The sequence below is a fragment of the Rhea pennata genome, chromosome 20, assembly GCF_028389875.1.
Source record: "Rhea pennata isolate bPtePen1 chromosome 20, bPtePen1.pri, whole genome shotgun sequence".
NCBI classification, from domain to species: domain Eukaryota; kingdom Metazoa; phylum Chordata; class Aves; order Rheiformes; family Rheidae; genus Rhea; species Rhea pennata.
In genome coordinates, this window is record NC_084682.1 from 2783318 (window position 1) to 2799429 (window position 16112).

General features: G+C 34.8%; 1 protein-coding gene across 1 annotated transcript in view; it reads right to left on the reverse strand.

The window, feature by feature from the left end:
- Positions 1–16112, reverse strand: part of USP32 (ubiquitin specific peptidase 32) — an 82395-nt gene that overhangs the window by 23081 nt on the left and 43202 nt on the right. The window contains exons 6-15 of the mRNA XM_062592656.1: positions 12455–12586; positions 10944–11051; positions 10065–10180; positions 9562–9624; positions 7659–7742; positions 4980–5041; positions 4764–4866; positions 3907–4099; positions 2558–2733; positions 1666–1806 (exon numbers count right to left, since the gene is read on the reverse strand). Coding sequence (XP_062448640.1) covers positions 1666–1806; positions 2558–2733; positions 3907–4099; positions 4764–4866; positions 4980–5041; positions 7659–7742; positions 9562–9624; positions 10065–10180; positions 10944–11051; positions 12455–12586 — 1178 coding nt within the window. The remainder of the gene's footprint in view (positions 1–1665; positions 1807–2557; positions 2734–3906; positions 4100–4763; positions 4867–4979; positions 5042–7658; positions 7743–9561; positions 9625–10064; positions 10181–10943; positions 11052–12454; positions 12587–16112) is intronic.

Here is a 16112-nt window from a genome sequence, read left to right on the forward strand (position 1 = left end):
GTATCGTGGTTAACATACCAAGCTGTTGAAAATCCTATAGCTATTTTTTTCTCATTTGTAATACTGAATACTATAAAAACATTGAAAAAGGCAGCAGCTTAAAATCTGTTTGGAATCAAAACATTTTAAAAATGAGGCCTGTCTTACATAAACATTTTCATCTAACAGGATCCAAAATGCTTTACAATTTCCTAAGAATCTACTCCATACATGCAGTCCAGGGACTTTAAGATACCAGCTGACCACGAGGTAAATTCTACTGAAGAACATAAAGCTGAAGGAAAGTGAGTAGGATTTGCTAAGCGACTTTTTAGTACCATTATGACCAGAGCATCCTAATGTCACCAGAAAATGTTTAGGCTATCTAAAGGGATACAAGAATATCCAGACATGTCTGGAGAAAATAACAGAGGTTTCTTAAGTAGCACTCAAGTCTAGACATTGTTTGGTCAAGTCTCAGAGAAATCCTGGTCAACTTAGGCACAGCATCAGGAATCAAAACAAAAATTCTACAAGAACTACTCCGGCTATTCCACTAAAGGTATCTTTTGTTTGAGCAATGCAATCCCTCTCAAAAGAGAAATTCCTTGCATCTTCAGTCATGTTTTTTCAATTTCAGGGCTGCTAGTTCAGCCAGGATTTGTCTGGCATAGTCACACACTATTCAGAGATACAGGCTAGTTTTCCCTTTGGAGATGTAGGAAATGCAAGTACAATGCCAAGAAATGTCACTGGCTGAAAGCTCCTTCAACAGCATCAGAAATATCAGAGAAAAAATATATAGATACGGATGCTCACTTGAAGGAGTCGTATCCAAATAATGATTGCATTTGGGCAAGTGGTGGGGAAGAGGAGGAAAAAAAATGTTTTGGGTACAGATCCACACACAATGCTGGTATCTAGCTGGAACCTTAAGTGCTATAAAAAGGGTGAGGGAACTTTTAAATACTTGGTCACTAAATCCAGATTTACATCTTATTAAAGTTTCTCTTTCATACAATAGCCTTTTACAAGAATATTGCTTTTATATTTCCTCCAAAGGTCATTAATTCATGGGCTGCAATGAAAGCAGCTCTTCCAAAATTAAAACAAAGACTAACCACTAAAATCCTGCTGCTCAAGAAGAAGTGATCACCTAATCTCTATAGCTACCACCAAAAAAACTCATTCTGTTTTCAGAAAAAGTGTAGCTCTTACATAAGACATTGTACAATAAACAAGAAACCATTGTATGGTATAAATTTCTATTCAACAGAAACAAAATAAAGTTTCCAATACTGTGAATAGAATAGTCCAGTAAGTGAATAAATTACTTCAGTTTTTCTTGATTAACTCCAGTCTAATTTTTGATAAATTCAAGATTAATAATTCAAAGCATGCAAGCTTTAGTTCTAAATGCTTATCACCATTGCCCTTTGCAATGTATTTCCTGCAGCATAAACCTGCAAACCTCCTGGTAAACATCCACGACATTATGTCCATGTCCATTCCTGAAACTGTTTCTTCCCAGTCTGCTCTTTAGATTTTTCATTCAGTCTAGGCATTTGGGATGAAGTAGGAGGTGACCTTAGAAGATTAACTTCTGCAGCTGGAAAGAGCTCAGGCACAACAGCTTATTATTTCAGCAGTTATGCCAAGTAAATAGTGGCTATATTCACAACTTACCGGCCTAGGCAAGGACAGATTTGCTCCATACCAATGATAAAGAGCTCTCCAAACTGGTTCTGGTACCATTATGTAGTCCTTTCCTTCAATCAACTGTGGAGATCGCTTTAATCTTCCACCCTCCATTGTTAATGATGCAGCCTTTAAACAAAAAGGGATTTTGGTAAATCTCAAATACAGAAAATAGTATGCAGCTGCAACAATTTTAGTTCATGAATACAAAACGTTTTGATTATTAAAATACTTCTAAGTGGCAATTAGAAACTGCATTTCATAGTGAAAGATGGTATTTAAATGTAACAATAATTAATGCTTCAGTTTTACTATTTACTATTCCTCTGAAAGGTTGTCAATTACAAAATTCCTATTATGCTTCCTCTTTGTGTCACCTGCTCTGACAATTTGGGAAACTGCATAGAAAAATCTTACTCATCACTGATGGTACTGACTTGTATTTTATGTTTTGTTTAATATAAATACTGGAGGACTATCAATTTGGTATTACTATGTAGCCAGTTTTCTGGCTCTTATGCAATAGCAGTATGCTATTTAGATTGAAAATACAATAAAGAAATTGATTATAAAAATATTTTATGAGTAATGCTGAAAGTTGTGTTTTCACAGAAACATTTTCTCTTTTGTAAGTTATGAGAAGCTATTTAAGAACACTCTGAATGTTTCTCTTCTTACCAAATACTCAAGAATATCCCCATTAGCGGAACCTTCCCCCCCCCCCGCCACCCCTAAAATAAGAATAAAATGTGAACTTTGATATATGACAAAGCAATGTTAATTTAGACTTCAGCTGAATCCAACAGCAAGTAAAAAAAAAAACAATTAAAAAAGGTTAAAACATACTTTTCCCATATTCACATGAATCAGTTACATTTACCTTCACTGGTTCTTGTGTTACGAGGGGTTGATTATCAATAGCTCCTGGTTTCTGAGGATTAAGTTGTAGCAAACTATTTCCATTGTTTCCAAGCAAACACTGGTTATTATTGTCCGAAGTATTATGCTGCCTAGCAAAACATGTATCAGTCCCCGGTGTGCCCGAGTAAAGAGTATCTGGAACAAAACAACAGAAAAAAGAAAAAATTCTCTATTTTACTTTACTTTGAGTCCATAAAACATTAATGAATCAGTTAAAACTGTTTTAACTTTTTTTTTTTTTTTTTTTTTTTTTTTGCTTTTTAAGAACATTGAAGACGTTTCCAGTCCTTAATGCAGTATAGCATACAACTATTCTGAATTACAGAGTAACACATACATTTGCACTCTCAGCAAAAATGAAGTAGATATGAGAGACTTGCATACTAAAGCAGATGCTTACACAAATACTGGTTTGAACACAGCATAACTAGGCTTGTATACTCAAATGTTTGGCATATGTTTGTCTGTGTTTGAATATCACCAAATCAAACCCTTGAAAATTTTAGACACAAAACACATGCAATAATGCCTTATTTGTACTTCTTCCTCCCTGAAAAGGCAAAGTATTTCTGTTCATATAGAACTACATTTCGTTAAACGGAACACTAGATTCATATCTCAGATTTAAAAAAATTGGTAATCTAAAACTTTGCCTCCCTTCTGGCCCTTTCCTGAACCTTTCACCCCAGAAAGGATCATCATAATTCATCTATTCTAAAAATAAGGATACAATTGTAACACACAGACTTAATATTCACACAGATTTAATATTCAACTGTCCTGTAAGAAAAAAAAAAAAAAAAAAAAAAGACACTCAAATTCTCACAAGAACTGACTGAAAGTCAACACGAAAATCTCTTGTCCTTTCACAAAGATGGCTCCTAGAATCTGTACAAGATCATAGGCATTGTAAAACTGAACATACGTTTTTCCTAGATCTTTTTCTATTTCTTTCCTTTCTATAGTATCTGAAGTCAGCTCAATGAAGACATAGAACAATACCAACTAACAATGAGCTAGGAAGAACATAATGGGAAGGGAAAAAAGATGAACTTAGAAAATAGCGATAGGACAAAAGCTATCTTGATGACAATTATGGAAACAAATCATAGCATAAAAGGTGAACTAGTTTGTTTAAATTAAACTATTCTCGTTTACCTACCACAGCCTAAGTAACCAAAATCCATATGTAGGCCACTTCTGTGCCTAAACTTCATCATCTCTAGTCTGCAGGAATCCATGCAGTACCTAGTTTTCTCAAAATCTGTCCTACATTAAACCTCCAAGGAAATACGATTTTATGCTTACTGCTGCTAGTAGTCTCTGAGGCTTCTGATGCAGTAGATATGTTATCTGAACACTTTTCTTCTGTGGCACTGCAGTAATTAAGACCTCCCATTTTGTCTTCTCTCTGTTCTGAAGTACTGGCTGCAGCAGCTATGAGTGAATTCTTACCTCCACTCAAGACAGATGAGGGCTCTATCACAACAGGGTTAGAATCCTAAAATTGGCAGATGAGTAGAAAAGTCAGTTATAAATCAAAGATATTTAACATCTGCCAAATCATCACCACAATTCACAGCTATGTTGCTACTTTCACCTATCACAATGTGCTTTGTAGAAAAATGTTTTCTACATCTACTTATTAAGAATCTACAGAAACAAATCAGCCAAGATTCTTAAACCTGGGACAAACTCTTACATATAATATAAAAAAAATCCGAAAGATTAGAATTTTTGCTTTGTCTAGTTAACTAAGGTAATCATTTTTAAACAGCTATAATAGCAGACTTGAACAATTTGAAGAATTGTCCTTGTTGAATTTCATAGTTAAGTGAAAATAGCATGTGCATTTACAAAAAAAATTCTTCCCTCAAACCTGCAACATCTTAGTTTTCCCTAACTTTGATTCCATCAACATTTTAAAATCAGAAGAGGTAGAGAGAAAGAAACCGATGAAAAGGTAACAGCTTAATGAAATTACAGTGAAAAGCTCTCTCTGTGACAACGATTCAGCAAAACAATTGTTTTTCACTAAGAGATAGAAGATGCTTAATTTCAAGCATTGCTGATTAAGCAGTCATTTACTCTCCATTCTTTTTTCATGAGCACACTCCCAAATACAAAGGAATCACATATACAATATATATTACCATTATACTTACGTATTTGACATACTCCTTCCACTGATGCCACCATGGCATTGCAATAAGAAACCAGTTGTGCCCTGGCTGAAGGCCGTATCTGCTTTCCCTTTCTAACCAGCCTCTACACAGAGGGAATTTAAGTATTAGTTGAATCATGCAAATTACAAATCTCTCTTTTGAAAATAATGGAACATGCTTTGCACTGGATCTTACATAGATTTCAAAAACACACACCTAATAATCTGTCCTTCCTCTTCTGGAGTGGCAGGTCGTAGCCCCAAAACTATATGACACACCTGGAAAGAGAAAGCTAAATCTTATTACAAATGTTGCCATTATGAAAACAAGCATTAGGATAATGAAAGAAAAGAAGGAAAAAAAAATCAACTTCAATGACACTTTACAGAAAATCTTTTTAACTATATAGCAAGATTACTAAATCAAATCACTAAAGAAGAAATATTTTAAAGCTACCAGATTTATAACCTGTTCCAACTGTTTAGGCAAAGATATCAAGAATGCCAAATGGCCCAAGACAAAACAGTGAATATAAAATGAATTTTCTTTACTTCCACGTCTTAAGAAAAGCACACAGTATGAAAGACCACAGAAATAGATCTGATGCACAAAAAGACAAAACAGCTATATGTACTTGGGGGAGAGGAAAGGCAGAATGTGGAGAATGCAAGCTGCAGGAAGAGGATAAGCTAAACGTTAAAAAAAAAAAATAAAGATGGCAAAGAAGGAGGAAAATGGAGAAACAAGGAACACTGAAGAGAATTGGTTGTATAAAGGACTAAAAAGAGAAACAGCATTTGTACAGACTGAAGGAGAAGTTTAAGTGAGTTCAACCAGTCACCAGGGAAACTGCTCTCAAAACCATAGAAAGCTTTTTGAAAGTCTGAAGGTCCTTCTTTTGGCTTTTTTTGTTTTCAACGTAGAAGAAAAAGGCACTGCCTCCTAGAGAGCTGCCCTCAACACATCCCACCAGCCACCCAGCACGTGGTACAGAGTGATGAGCAGAGAGAAAAAGACCCTTTGGCTGTCTTTGCTTTCCGTGTAGGGAGGAGGGTCAGCAGTCTCATCTCCAAGAGACTTTTCAGATTGGTTGCTACTCACAACATGATTTATAGTCTTCTCCTTACGTCTCTTTTGAGGTTATCAATTTGCATCTCAGTTGGAGATTTCTAATGACTAGTAAGATATCTTATTTAAATTTATATTACAGTGTGAGACCATTCCACAACCTGAATAAAACAAAGGCCATTAGCTGCTGAGAAGCAACAGATTTTCCAGCACATATAACACAGCTGGCTGTGATGTTTCTTGTTAGACTGATGTTACATTGTACTGGTGTTAGCTGCTTCAGATAAACTGCCCTGGCTGCAACCAAACCAATTTGTTGAAAAGCTCTCCAATGTGCCTTACTAACACTATTTAGCTTTTCTGTCTGCAGATGAGACAGAGAACCTCATGACAGTTCAAATAAATTCCCCGACAAATCAACGGAGACTTCCTTCTGCAACAGTGAGCTGTTCAGTCTGCAGCATGAGATGAGGATGCCTCATAAGGTAAAGATATTAAAGGAAATTAAAAATACAAACCTATAATGAAAAGCCATCTACTCTATCAGGTTGCAGATGTATTGCTGATGAAACCTCCAACAAGCAATGTGGAACAACTGCAACTAATCATCATTAAGACAAATCTATCAAATGTTCATTTATTCTATCCCCAATATGTATAGATATTTGTTAGTTAATCAACATCAAGTTATGATAGGATGTTTGACAATAGACAGTGCAATGATAAAGACAGCCTTTCTTAAGGGGTTTCAAAAGGTGAGCAAAAACTGATGCAATTAGTGATAAAAATACAGAACTTTCTGATTTTATTCTCTTTAACTGTAGTATAGCTGATGGCCTTAGACTATTCTCACTCAGGCTACCTGAACTTTTAGGAAAAGCATAGTTCAGAACACTGGCGGAAAAGTAGTCTAGGTTTATAACCAGGAGAACGAGCAGTACACTGTTCAGGCAGGCTCTGGCAATAATCATTTACTGTTTCTTGAAATACCACACAATCTCTTTCAGAAGAAATATTTTCCTGCTAAAACCTGACTAACTGATTAAGCTTCACTGATGAGAATGGAGCCCACTGGTTCTACCACACCCTCACTGAAGAACCGAGACTGTCACAGAGGGCTGGAGGTGAATACTAAATTTGAGCAAATCATCAAGACTATCAGGGTTATTATTATTTATACTGACAGTACCAAGTTCTATGGAAAACTGGTAAGGAATAAATTACACTGAATCAAAATACTCTTAGAGGTTTACTTTCTACAAAAAGTAAACCAAGCATTAAAATGTGACTGTTTCATGGATTTTTAAAAATACGATTCAAGCTCAAAGGAAAAAAAAAATCCAGCACACGTTAACCTCCAGCTTCTGCAACACGATAGTAAAATGATATCATAGCTTTCAAGGATTTGTCTGTTCAGAAAGCAATGAAAGGTTCCTTAGATAGCCTTTACAGAAAGCAAAGAGTTAGCAGCACCTTTCCTTATTTCCTGTGTTACTTTCTTTGAAAAGATTTGGAAGAACAACCCTTTAAGGAACATAGCCTTTTTCTAAGGGAAAATGTAACTGCTGATACACTTGACATTTCCTTTCACTTTATAAACATTACACTACATTCATTTTAACAGATTATGCTTTAGGCATCTCCATACACTGAAAGAATAATAATCAAACATAGAATCACTTAGTCAAGGTAATGCACACTTGCAAAAACACACAGTTTATTGCAACAGACAAAACCAATCATGTTGGCACAAATACTGATGCAGTATCTCATGGCCAGATGAGTTAATTACTGTAATTTTCAAGTTTAAAATTTCTCTAAATATACCTGAAAAAGTAGATTTAAAAATTCATTGGCCAGAGCACTCTTCACACTCCATATCTGGTAGTCTTCTAGAGTGAGATGTCCAATCTTAAAGGGAGGGCAAGAAAGGGAAAAGAATAAAAAGTATCAAACCGTTATCCTATTTCTATTTAAATGTGTCAAAAAATTAATATCTAGCACTCTTATAATAAAGGTTGATCCAATAAAAGAAGAAAAATACAGATATGCTAGATTCAGCCTAACACATGCAACCTAAACAATCAAAAATCTCTCAGAGTACACAGAACAAACTATGCACAGCACATCTTTGCTCCTAGTCTACATCATTCAGAGTTAGTTACTCATGCTCAATGGCTGTCGTACTTTCTCAGACAATGAAACCTGCAGAAGCAGTATGCAACTGTTCAGCGCAATCATTTTGTAGGAAACAAAACAACTCTAAAACTTTGCTCTTCCAAACAAGCTCTGCACATATAGATACTTGCACTCATATGGAAACCCAACATTATCCCCGTGTGTTGGGAAATCAACAAATCCTGAGGTAACGAGTCTTTATGGTCTTAACTAAAAGAGGCTGAGAAAAATAATTGTTCAACAGGCAACCTTAAAGACCTAACTTACAACATAAGTGTTATGAATTCTGGTCATTGTAAAGTTACAGTAGCATAACTGACCGCTGTCAGAATACTCCCCGATTTCCCAAAATACAGTAATAGGGTCAATTTAATATTGTGATAACATAATATAATCCATAATCATTTTTACAGCAGTAGTGGTTACTCTACCCCTTCCCACAAGCTGTTTTCTCCACAGTTCCTGGAGAAACACTGGCGCTACATTCAGGACTCACTGAAAAAGATATTCTGCAAACTTTGGTCTCTTCTATTTCAGAGAAATGAGACTGCAATATGCTTACTTATATACTATTCTTATTAAAGGAACAAACAGGAAAAAACCTTGAAGAATGAAAGAAAGCTTACTAAAGCCATATTTTCTACTGCTTTGGTAATAAGAGAGCTCTAATAAAATATTTGCCTGCCACTTTGTTGGAATACAAGCAGGCAAGGTGATTATTCAAAGGAGTAATTAAGCATTTCGGCCATTCTTTATAGTTTTTCTTAAATACTTTATAGTTTCCAGACACTCTGCCTCTTATAATTCGTGAAACAATGGATTAAATAACGGAAACAACTTTCCATATATTATGTGCAGATGGTGGTGCCTACCTCAAAAAAGTAAGAACATAATTAAAGATTTGTACAAAACTAATTCTAAAGCACCAAATAAACTATAGAGATTTGTTACTTTGTATGTCTGTCAGGACAGTCAGAACAGATTACTCCATAGTTTCACAGATGCTTAGGTCTAAGATCATACGGTGGTATACAGTTCACTATGTGTATATAAAATTCATACACATATATATTGTGCAAACAGCTTCATTTGATAATAATGTGCAAGTTTCTACTGAATTAATATTGTCCTGTTCTAAATGAAGATAATATATATTCTCATATAGCATAAAATATAAGTTACACTAGCACACTATCCCTTTTTTCTTAAGATCATTTTTAACACGAAATAAATGTCTTCAGAAAAAGTATCAGAGTAAAAAATGGTATTAATTATGCACAGTAAAGTCTAGTAAACAGCATATGGTTCAAATCTACTTCATCTGGTTAGGTATTTCTGGTTTAGTTTCATATATAAAAAGAACTTATAAAATTCAAACATATTCTAATAGAACAATGTGGAAAATTTTAATGGAGAACTGCCATTAATTGAAAAAGATTCTTTTACTGACACATCTCTACCCTAAGGAAACGGTAAGATTTTATCTGTCTCTTGAATTAAACTGAATATACTAAGATTAAAAAAAGACATGAAAAGAACAGTGAATTCCTACCTTTGTGGTGTCACGCATATTCAAAATATCTTCTACAATTTCAGACAAATCCATGTCCAATTCCTTGACAAACACATGGATGAAGAAACCAAGTTAAATGCTTAAAGTATACTCCAGAGCTATATGCATTCAGAATAAAAAAAAAATAAACTGCAAGAAATGTGGATGATATACTATAGCACTATATGCTATAAAATTCACAAATGAGTGCTTCCAAGCAGTTATATATTTGTACCCGAGGTCTCCTTCTATCACAAGGAACAGCCAACATTATAGCGAAGTGATTCTACTTTGGTTAATGGTAGTGCTCAGTTATGAAAGGTAAGTTATGTTATATCCAGTTAACTACTCAGTTATGATAGCCCAAAGTAGTGTGTATTTCACTGAAACCACCTTTAAGCAACATTCACTTTTGAAACAGAAAATCAATTTCTAATTTCACCATTTTGAAGGATCACTTTAGGAAACAAGAGCAAGTGACTAAAAAGCCAGATATGACTTACAGGTATTTTATCAGTACGGTTATCTTTCCAGACTTCTAAAAGTGCAACCACCATTTCTTTAAGTTCAGTGCGAGACAACACACCATCTCGGTCAATGTCAAAAACCTTGAAGCAAACTGAGAAAAAAAGAATACTGCTTTTGTACATTAGAACTACTCAATGATTTTTTTTTTGTCTTGCAGAAAGTCTACAGAGTCACAAGAACATGATTTAGTGCTGACAGTTTTGATAAGGCCGGATGCGTGTATGGTAGTGAGGAAACGGAGCAGCTGTGTTTAATAAACTGAAATCTAGATTCCTGCAATTTTGTGCTGTGTTTTCTGACATGACATAGCAAGGAACATATGTGCATCCAAAAATTTCCAGTGAATGGTAGGGCTTAAGTTGCAGTAATACATAGCTGGAAAAGTACAGAATGAAGGTATTTCAAAACGCAGGAATCTTGCAGGGAACTAGCTGAAAATTTGAAAGTAAACAAGATAGAAGGTACTATTTTCCATTAGAAAATCAAGCAGATTTGCTTTATATTATACATAATGAACAGGCAAATGTTTGCATTTTCCACTTTGTGTATTGAAATACACACCTCCGCACCATGATGAGTTAACATTGCAAGAAAACTTCTGAAATAACAAGCTTTTTCCAAAAGTCTATTATTTATATAAAGCCACAGAAAAAAAATATACTGAATTAGGCTTAGTCATTTTTTATAAAATAAAACCTTCATATTTCAACTAAGTTCAACTTCTTAAGTCTGTCACTTCCCATAGATAAACACTTGTTCAGTAGCAAAGATTTCTAAAACTAGAAACAACTAAACCTAATTGCTCAAATTGAGGAAGTTTTTTAAAATTAAGAGTTAATTTTTTGCACACTTACATTTTTGTCTTTCTGCCAAGGGTCCCCTGCAACACGCTGACAGCCCACATGAAATTTCTTTAAAATCTATGTGATTGTCCCGATTTTCATCAAAGGCATTAAACAAACCTGCAAATCACAGAAGCATCTGCTGTTATGGAGTCTGGCCCAAACAGCTGTCAATAATATTCAGCATTTATACGAAGTGTTAATAGTTTACTTTTTCAAGGACAGGTACAAACTCATGATTATAACTGATCCCTGATAAGAGTAATAAAGATAATGAAGCACTAATAAGGGCATTTTATAGAAAAAAAATGTAGAATTCTAAACAAACGCCCCAGTCCCATGCCTTCCTTGTATTGACTGATTCATAGTAAGATGCATCTAAACCAGCATGGCTGACAAGCATTTTCCTAAGAGCTAAAGGACTAAAGGAGTAAAGGTACTTGGACGTCAGGATGGCTCTTCCAAAGTGCCTTGCTACAGACTGCTATGAAAATCATTGAATACCTTTGCAAATTTGGCCCTAGGGATGTAGGAGTTTCAGTCATACTGGCCTAAGAGTTTTATTCATTCAGCACATACAACACTTTTTACCGCATGAAGTATTTTTTTTAGTGTCAATAACTCAATCACTTTATCCACAGGAGAGACAGATCATAAGCAGAAACCATTCAAGTTTCCCCACAGCAGCTGTGTGAATTTATATTACTAAGCAGATACAACACACTTCTGGCCACACTTTTGGGAATATACCCCAAATTGAGCTTAGGTACAAATCCTGCTTTTCTAACAGTTTGCATCTGCTGCAGATGAACTATCCAGTTTCTACTTATGGTTGACACTTGTCAATAAAACCGATAACTTGGTGACAAAAAATTGTCACTTTAGGACTGAAGATACACTGTGGAAGCGGAATGTTAACGTCTACATTGTGCAGTAAGTGACAATTAGACAACTGCAACCTCCACTTATTAGAAGTCTGGCTTTAACTGGAAAGACCAGTTTGGTTATTAATGCCCCTACATTGCAATGTATTAATCCTTCTGAACAGATCTTCCTTATTTTGTACCATGAAGGAAGACTGTTTCATTGACTGTATGATACAGCTCCTCACAAAATGAACTGTCATTTCACAGATGAAACTGGTATTTGTCGCTTAAAAAAAAATGTGCTTCTACTTTCAGGCACAGCAAGTTATTTTGTCACATTACAAAATCTTAAGGAACCCAATGAAAAACGCCAAGAAACTACAAGGTAAAGCTATACAATATTTTTGCCATATTTCCTGACAACTTGGAAGAATGCAACATGCAAAGGATCACTTCCCAGCAAATACAGATTCTCAGACACCTGTCATTTCAAGCATTTAAAACTCAGAGAAATGAACCTCCTTAACTTAAGCTTAAAATAAACTTTAAAAGAAACAAGTCCACTTTTAAAACTCTAAAGTTAACATTTTGGAAGACATCAGGTATTTAAGCCCACATCAACATCACTTCATCAAACATTTTATCAAAGTTTCATACCTTCACTCAGAGATGGATGAATAGGAGGGGAAACTAAGGGGGCAAATGTTTCTAAATCAAAACGTCCAGTTCTTGATTGAGCTTTTAGCAGCCAGTATCGTTTTTCAAGATCAATGATGTCGGATTCTTCCACTGCGTAATCAATAGAAATGAAAGAAATTTGTAATATCGAGACCATGTTAGAGCTCAACACTAAATAAAAATGCAGCATTACTTCTTCACAGAGGGAAATGGTGGTAATATTTTGATCCAGCACATACAAATTAAAAAAAAGAAAAAAGAAGAAAAAGGAGTTGGGGAGAAATAAAGTTACAATTTTACTTTCTTTTCTCACAGAATCATCTAAACTGTTTGATATCTAGGAGTATAAAATCAATAGTATGTAACCATAAGTGTCTAGAAGTACCAGATAAATGAATTTTGCTCACTGCTAAAGGCTCCAGTTGTCTCCTTCAAGAAGCTTATTTCTTCCTCATAAATTGAACAGGTAATTATATATGTAATATCATATTTCCATAAGATATTCAATATTTAAATTCCCCAGAAAGGATGTAAAGTAGCTTTCAAAAACCATCCCCAAACTTTTATGGAAAAAGAACAACTTAGAGCTTGAATTCTCTTGAAAAATTAATCTTTGAAATTTTTAGCCTACATACATAGCAGTAAGGCTAAATTTTAACATATCTAGACACAGTATTCCAACATTAGTTATTTCCATAGATAAAATACTTAATTTCACTTTATTATTTAAACTAGAGATGCACCAAGAGACTCAGTCAACTTTGAGGAGTACCAACACAGAAGACACACTATGCTGAGAAACTTATAATCTAATTTAAAGAAAGAAAAAAACAGCAATAAGTAAAATAAAGTGCTAGCAAAAGTAGAAGAATCTGTCACAAGAATTTGAGTTTTCTTTCAAACTATCATATACAAATGGTATTGAAAAAAATTAGGAGTCTCATTTCTATCCTTGAAATGAAAACAAAAACAGAAAAAATATTATTTCTGCTCAACAGTATTTTTAACCTTTTTCATATGCAAGTGTGTCACAACACTGCTTTAGGTCAGTGCAAGTTAATTGGTTCTCCAATGGATATGTAATGACAGAGTTGTCTATATTAAGAACCACTACGTGTGATCCCATTCCCAGATGGTTCTGAGCCTTTAAATCCATGCCAGCTTTCTAATAGGTTTAACTTGAGCTATTTGGCCTGGTTTAGTCTACAGAAACAATAATAATCCTGTAAAGCCTAAGAACAGAGGAGATGAAAAAGACCACATGGAAAATGAAATTTTATTGGTTTCTTTTTCTAATTATTTCTCTTATTGACGGTAGTAATTAAATCAGAGTAATAACTTAGGTAACTTATAATTAGTGTGAACTGGTTGTAACAACTCAACAAGCATGCAATATAATGCACAATATAACGCACTGCAAACCGCTTTGCACGCATCAGGACAAAGTCTGGGAAAAAAAATAACAAAAAATTAAAATCCGAAATGCAGGTGGAGGAATATGCAGGGTCTGCACCTTCCTGTAAAGTACTTTTTAGATGGTCTGAAAAGACATGTAACACTAGCGAAAATGTCCTTTTCAGGCGTGCATTTGGCACAACCACATGACAGACCATATATCACCATGCAGAACAGCCGCACCAACACCACACTTTTAGGGTTGTGTTAAGCCAATCTAAGTTCAGGCTGGTCCGGATGCATTACCCTTCCCTTAAACTCCAGGCATAAGGTGCAGCATCCTCACTTGCTCTAGTATCAGCTATGGGGCTAAGGTGGTAAATCAGATAAGGGAACTGATCCAGCTGAAAACCAGCCTGATTTCCTTTCTTCTCTCCCCCTCTTGAAAAAGTACTTTCAAGCTGGATAATTTCCCTATCTGGCTTACATCTCCTAGCTCTTAATTTGCAGTAATACATATGAAAGCAATAATCTAAACACATAAAAGAAGGTTATTCTACTAGGAATCAGGAAGGAGAAATAGAATATATGATCCTTTGAAGATCAGCATGTAGCAGCATCGTTGATGCTGAAGACTGTGCCACAGCTGCAAGCAGTTTCATAAGCTTAAGTAGAATGGTCAAGTAAGACTGCAGAAAAATGTACTGTTATCTGGTGTATTCTCAGAAAAATGGGGATGTCATGATGACTTAATGACACACCTGTCCCACAATGGTGAGAATATCGACAGATGAGAGAAAAACTGCCAGATAAAATGCACTTTCCCTCCATCTTGTTTTGTCTACAGTTATCAGGGTGCTACAGTATTGGCAACAATTCGCTCACAAGCTATCACATTAGGACTAGATTTCCAGCATTCTGCAAGAGATGTAAAAAAATATTCAGCATTTCAAGACCAGAAATAAAAAACAACAAATCAAAGGTAAAAGCTACTTTGTGAAACAGAATCATGTACATGAAGAGATTTGTAAAACCATTACAGCATCTAAACAATTGCTTATAAAAGGCAAGTTTATTCTCTTATATTTAAAGAAAATTTGCACGCACGTGTTATTGTTTTCATTAGTGAATACAAACATATTATGTTAACGTTGTTGAAGATGAGCATGTAAATCAGCTCATTTGCTTTTAAACTAGCTGTGTGACCACACATAGTTAAAATTAGGAAGTAAGAGAGTTAACAGGGCTGCAGCGTTAACAGAGCTGGCTGCTTCGTTCTTGAAATGATTCAACATTTCACGAATATTCAGAAAAGATGAAGTTCACCCTGGCTTTAACACCTAAACCTTAGGAATAGACAGTTACTTTCTCTAGCAGGTGCATTATTTACCTTTAATAATTAAGAACTGAAACATGAATCTCACAAGATAAAATAGTCAAACATCTCTAGCATAAGCTAGGCTCTACTCCACCTACTAATTGTGCTTGATGGCTAGTATCTACAGTACTACCTTTATTGCTCTATCAATTTAATCTCAGAAAAGAAAGGTTATCAGAAGACATCTTATCTGCATTTCTGTCAAGCAGCAACTGAAGTTACAAGAGCATCAAGAAACAAAGCTTTCCAAATCATCATATTCAAAAGAATGGCTGCTAAATACGAAGATAAGAAGTGCTACGTTGATAACATAGACAAGGTACGTCTAGTGTACTGATTACACTCCCACAAGGAAAAGTCAAACATTTTAGAAAGCAAAACTGACAAAGCAGAAAAGAACATTTTTTGTATTAATCAGGCTTGAACAACTTAAACTGAATACATTTTGAAAGTAAAACTGTGACAAAAGAATACTTTTCATTCACAGTATCATGAATAGTATCCCATTATAATAGTTTAAATTACATAAAACACAAAAAGATTTACTGCATTATAGCACATATGAATGTTTAACACAGAAGTTAAGAGCCAGCTTCTAGGTAATTCCATTTCTCCAGAGTGGGTTTTTTTGCGTATAATCTTGTAAATCAATTTTAGTATATGTAGTGCATCATATATTCTTCATTACATTTGAACAAAATAAAATCAAGTAACTAATGGCCTATATATTCCATTTCAGACACTCAGGACCCACTGAGCATGTCAACTATCCAAAAACACATAGTGAACACAATTTCCTTACAATTGGCACATACAAACTGGAGCATCAAAAGAAAAAAAAAAAACACCATAAATTTCTAAAAA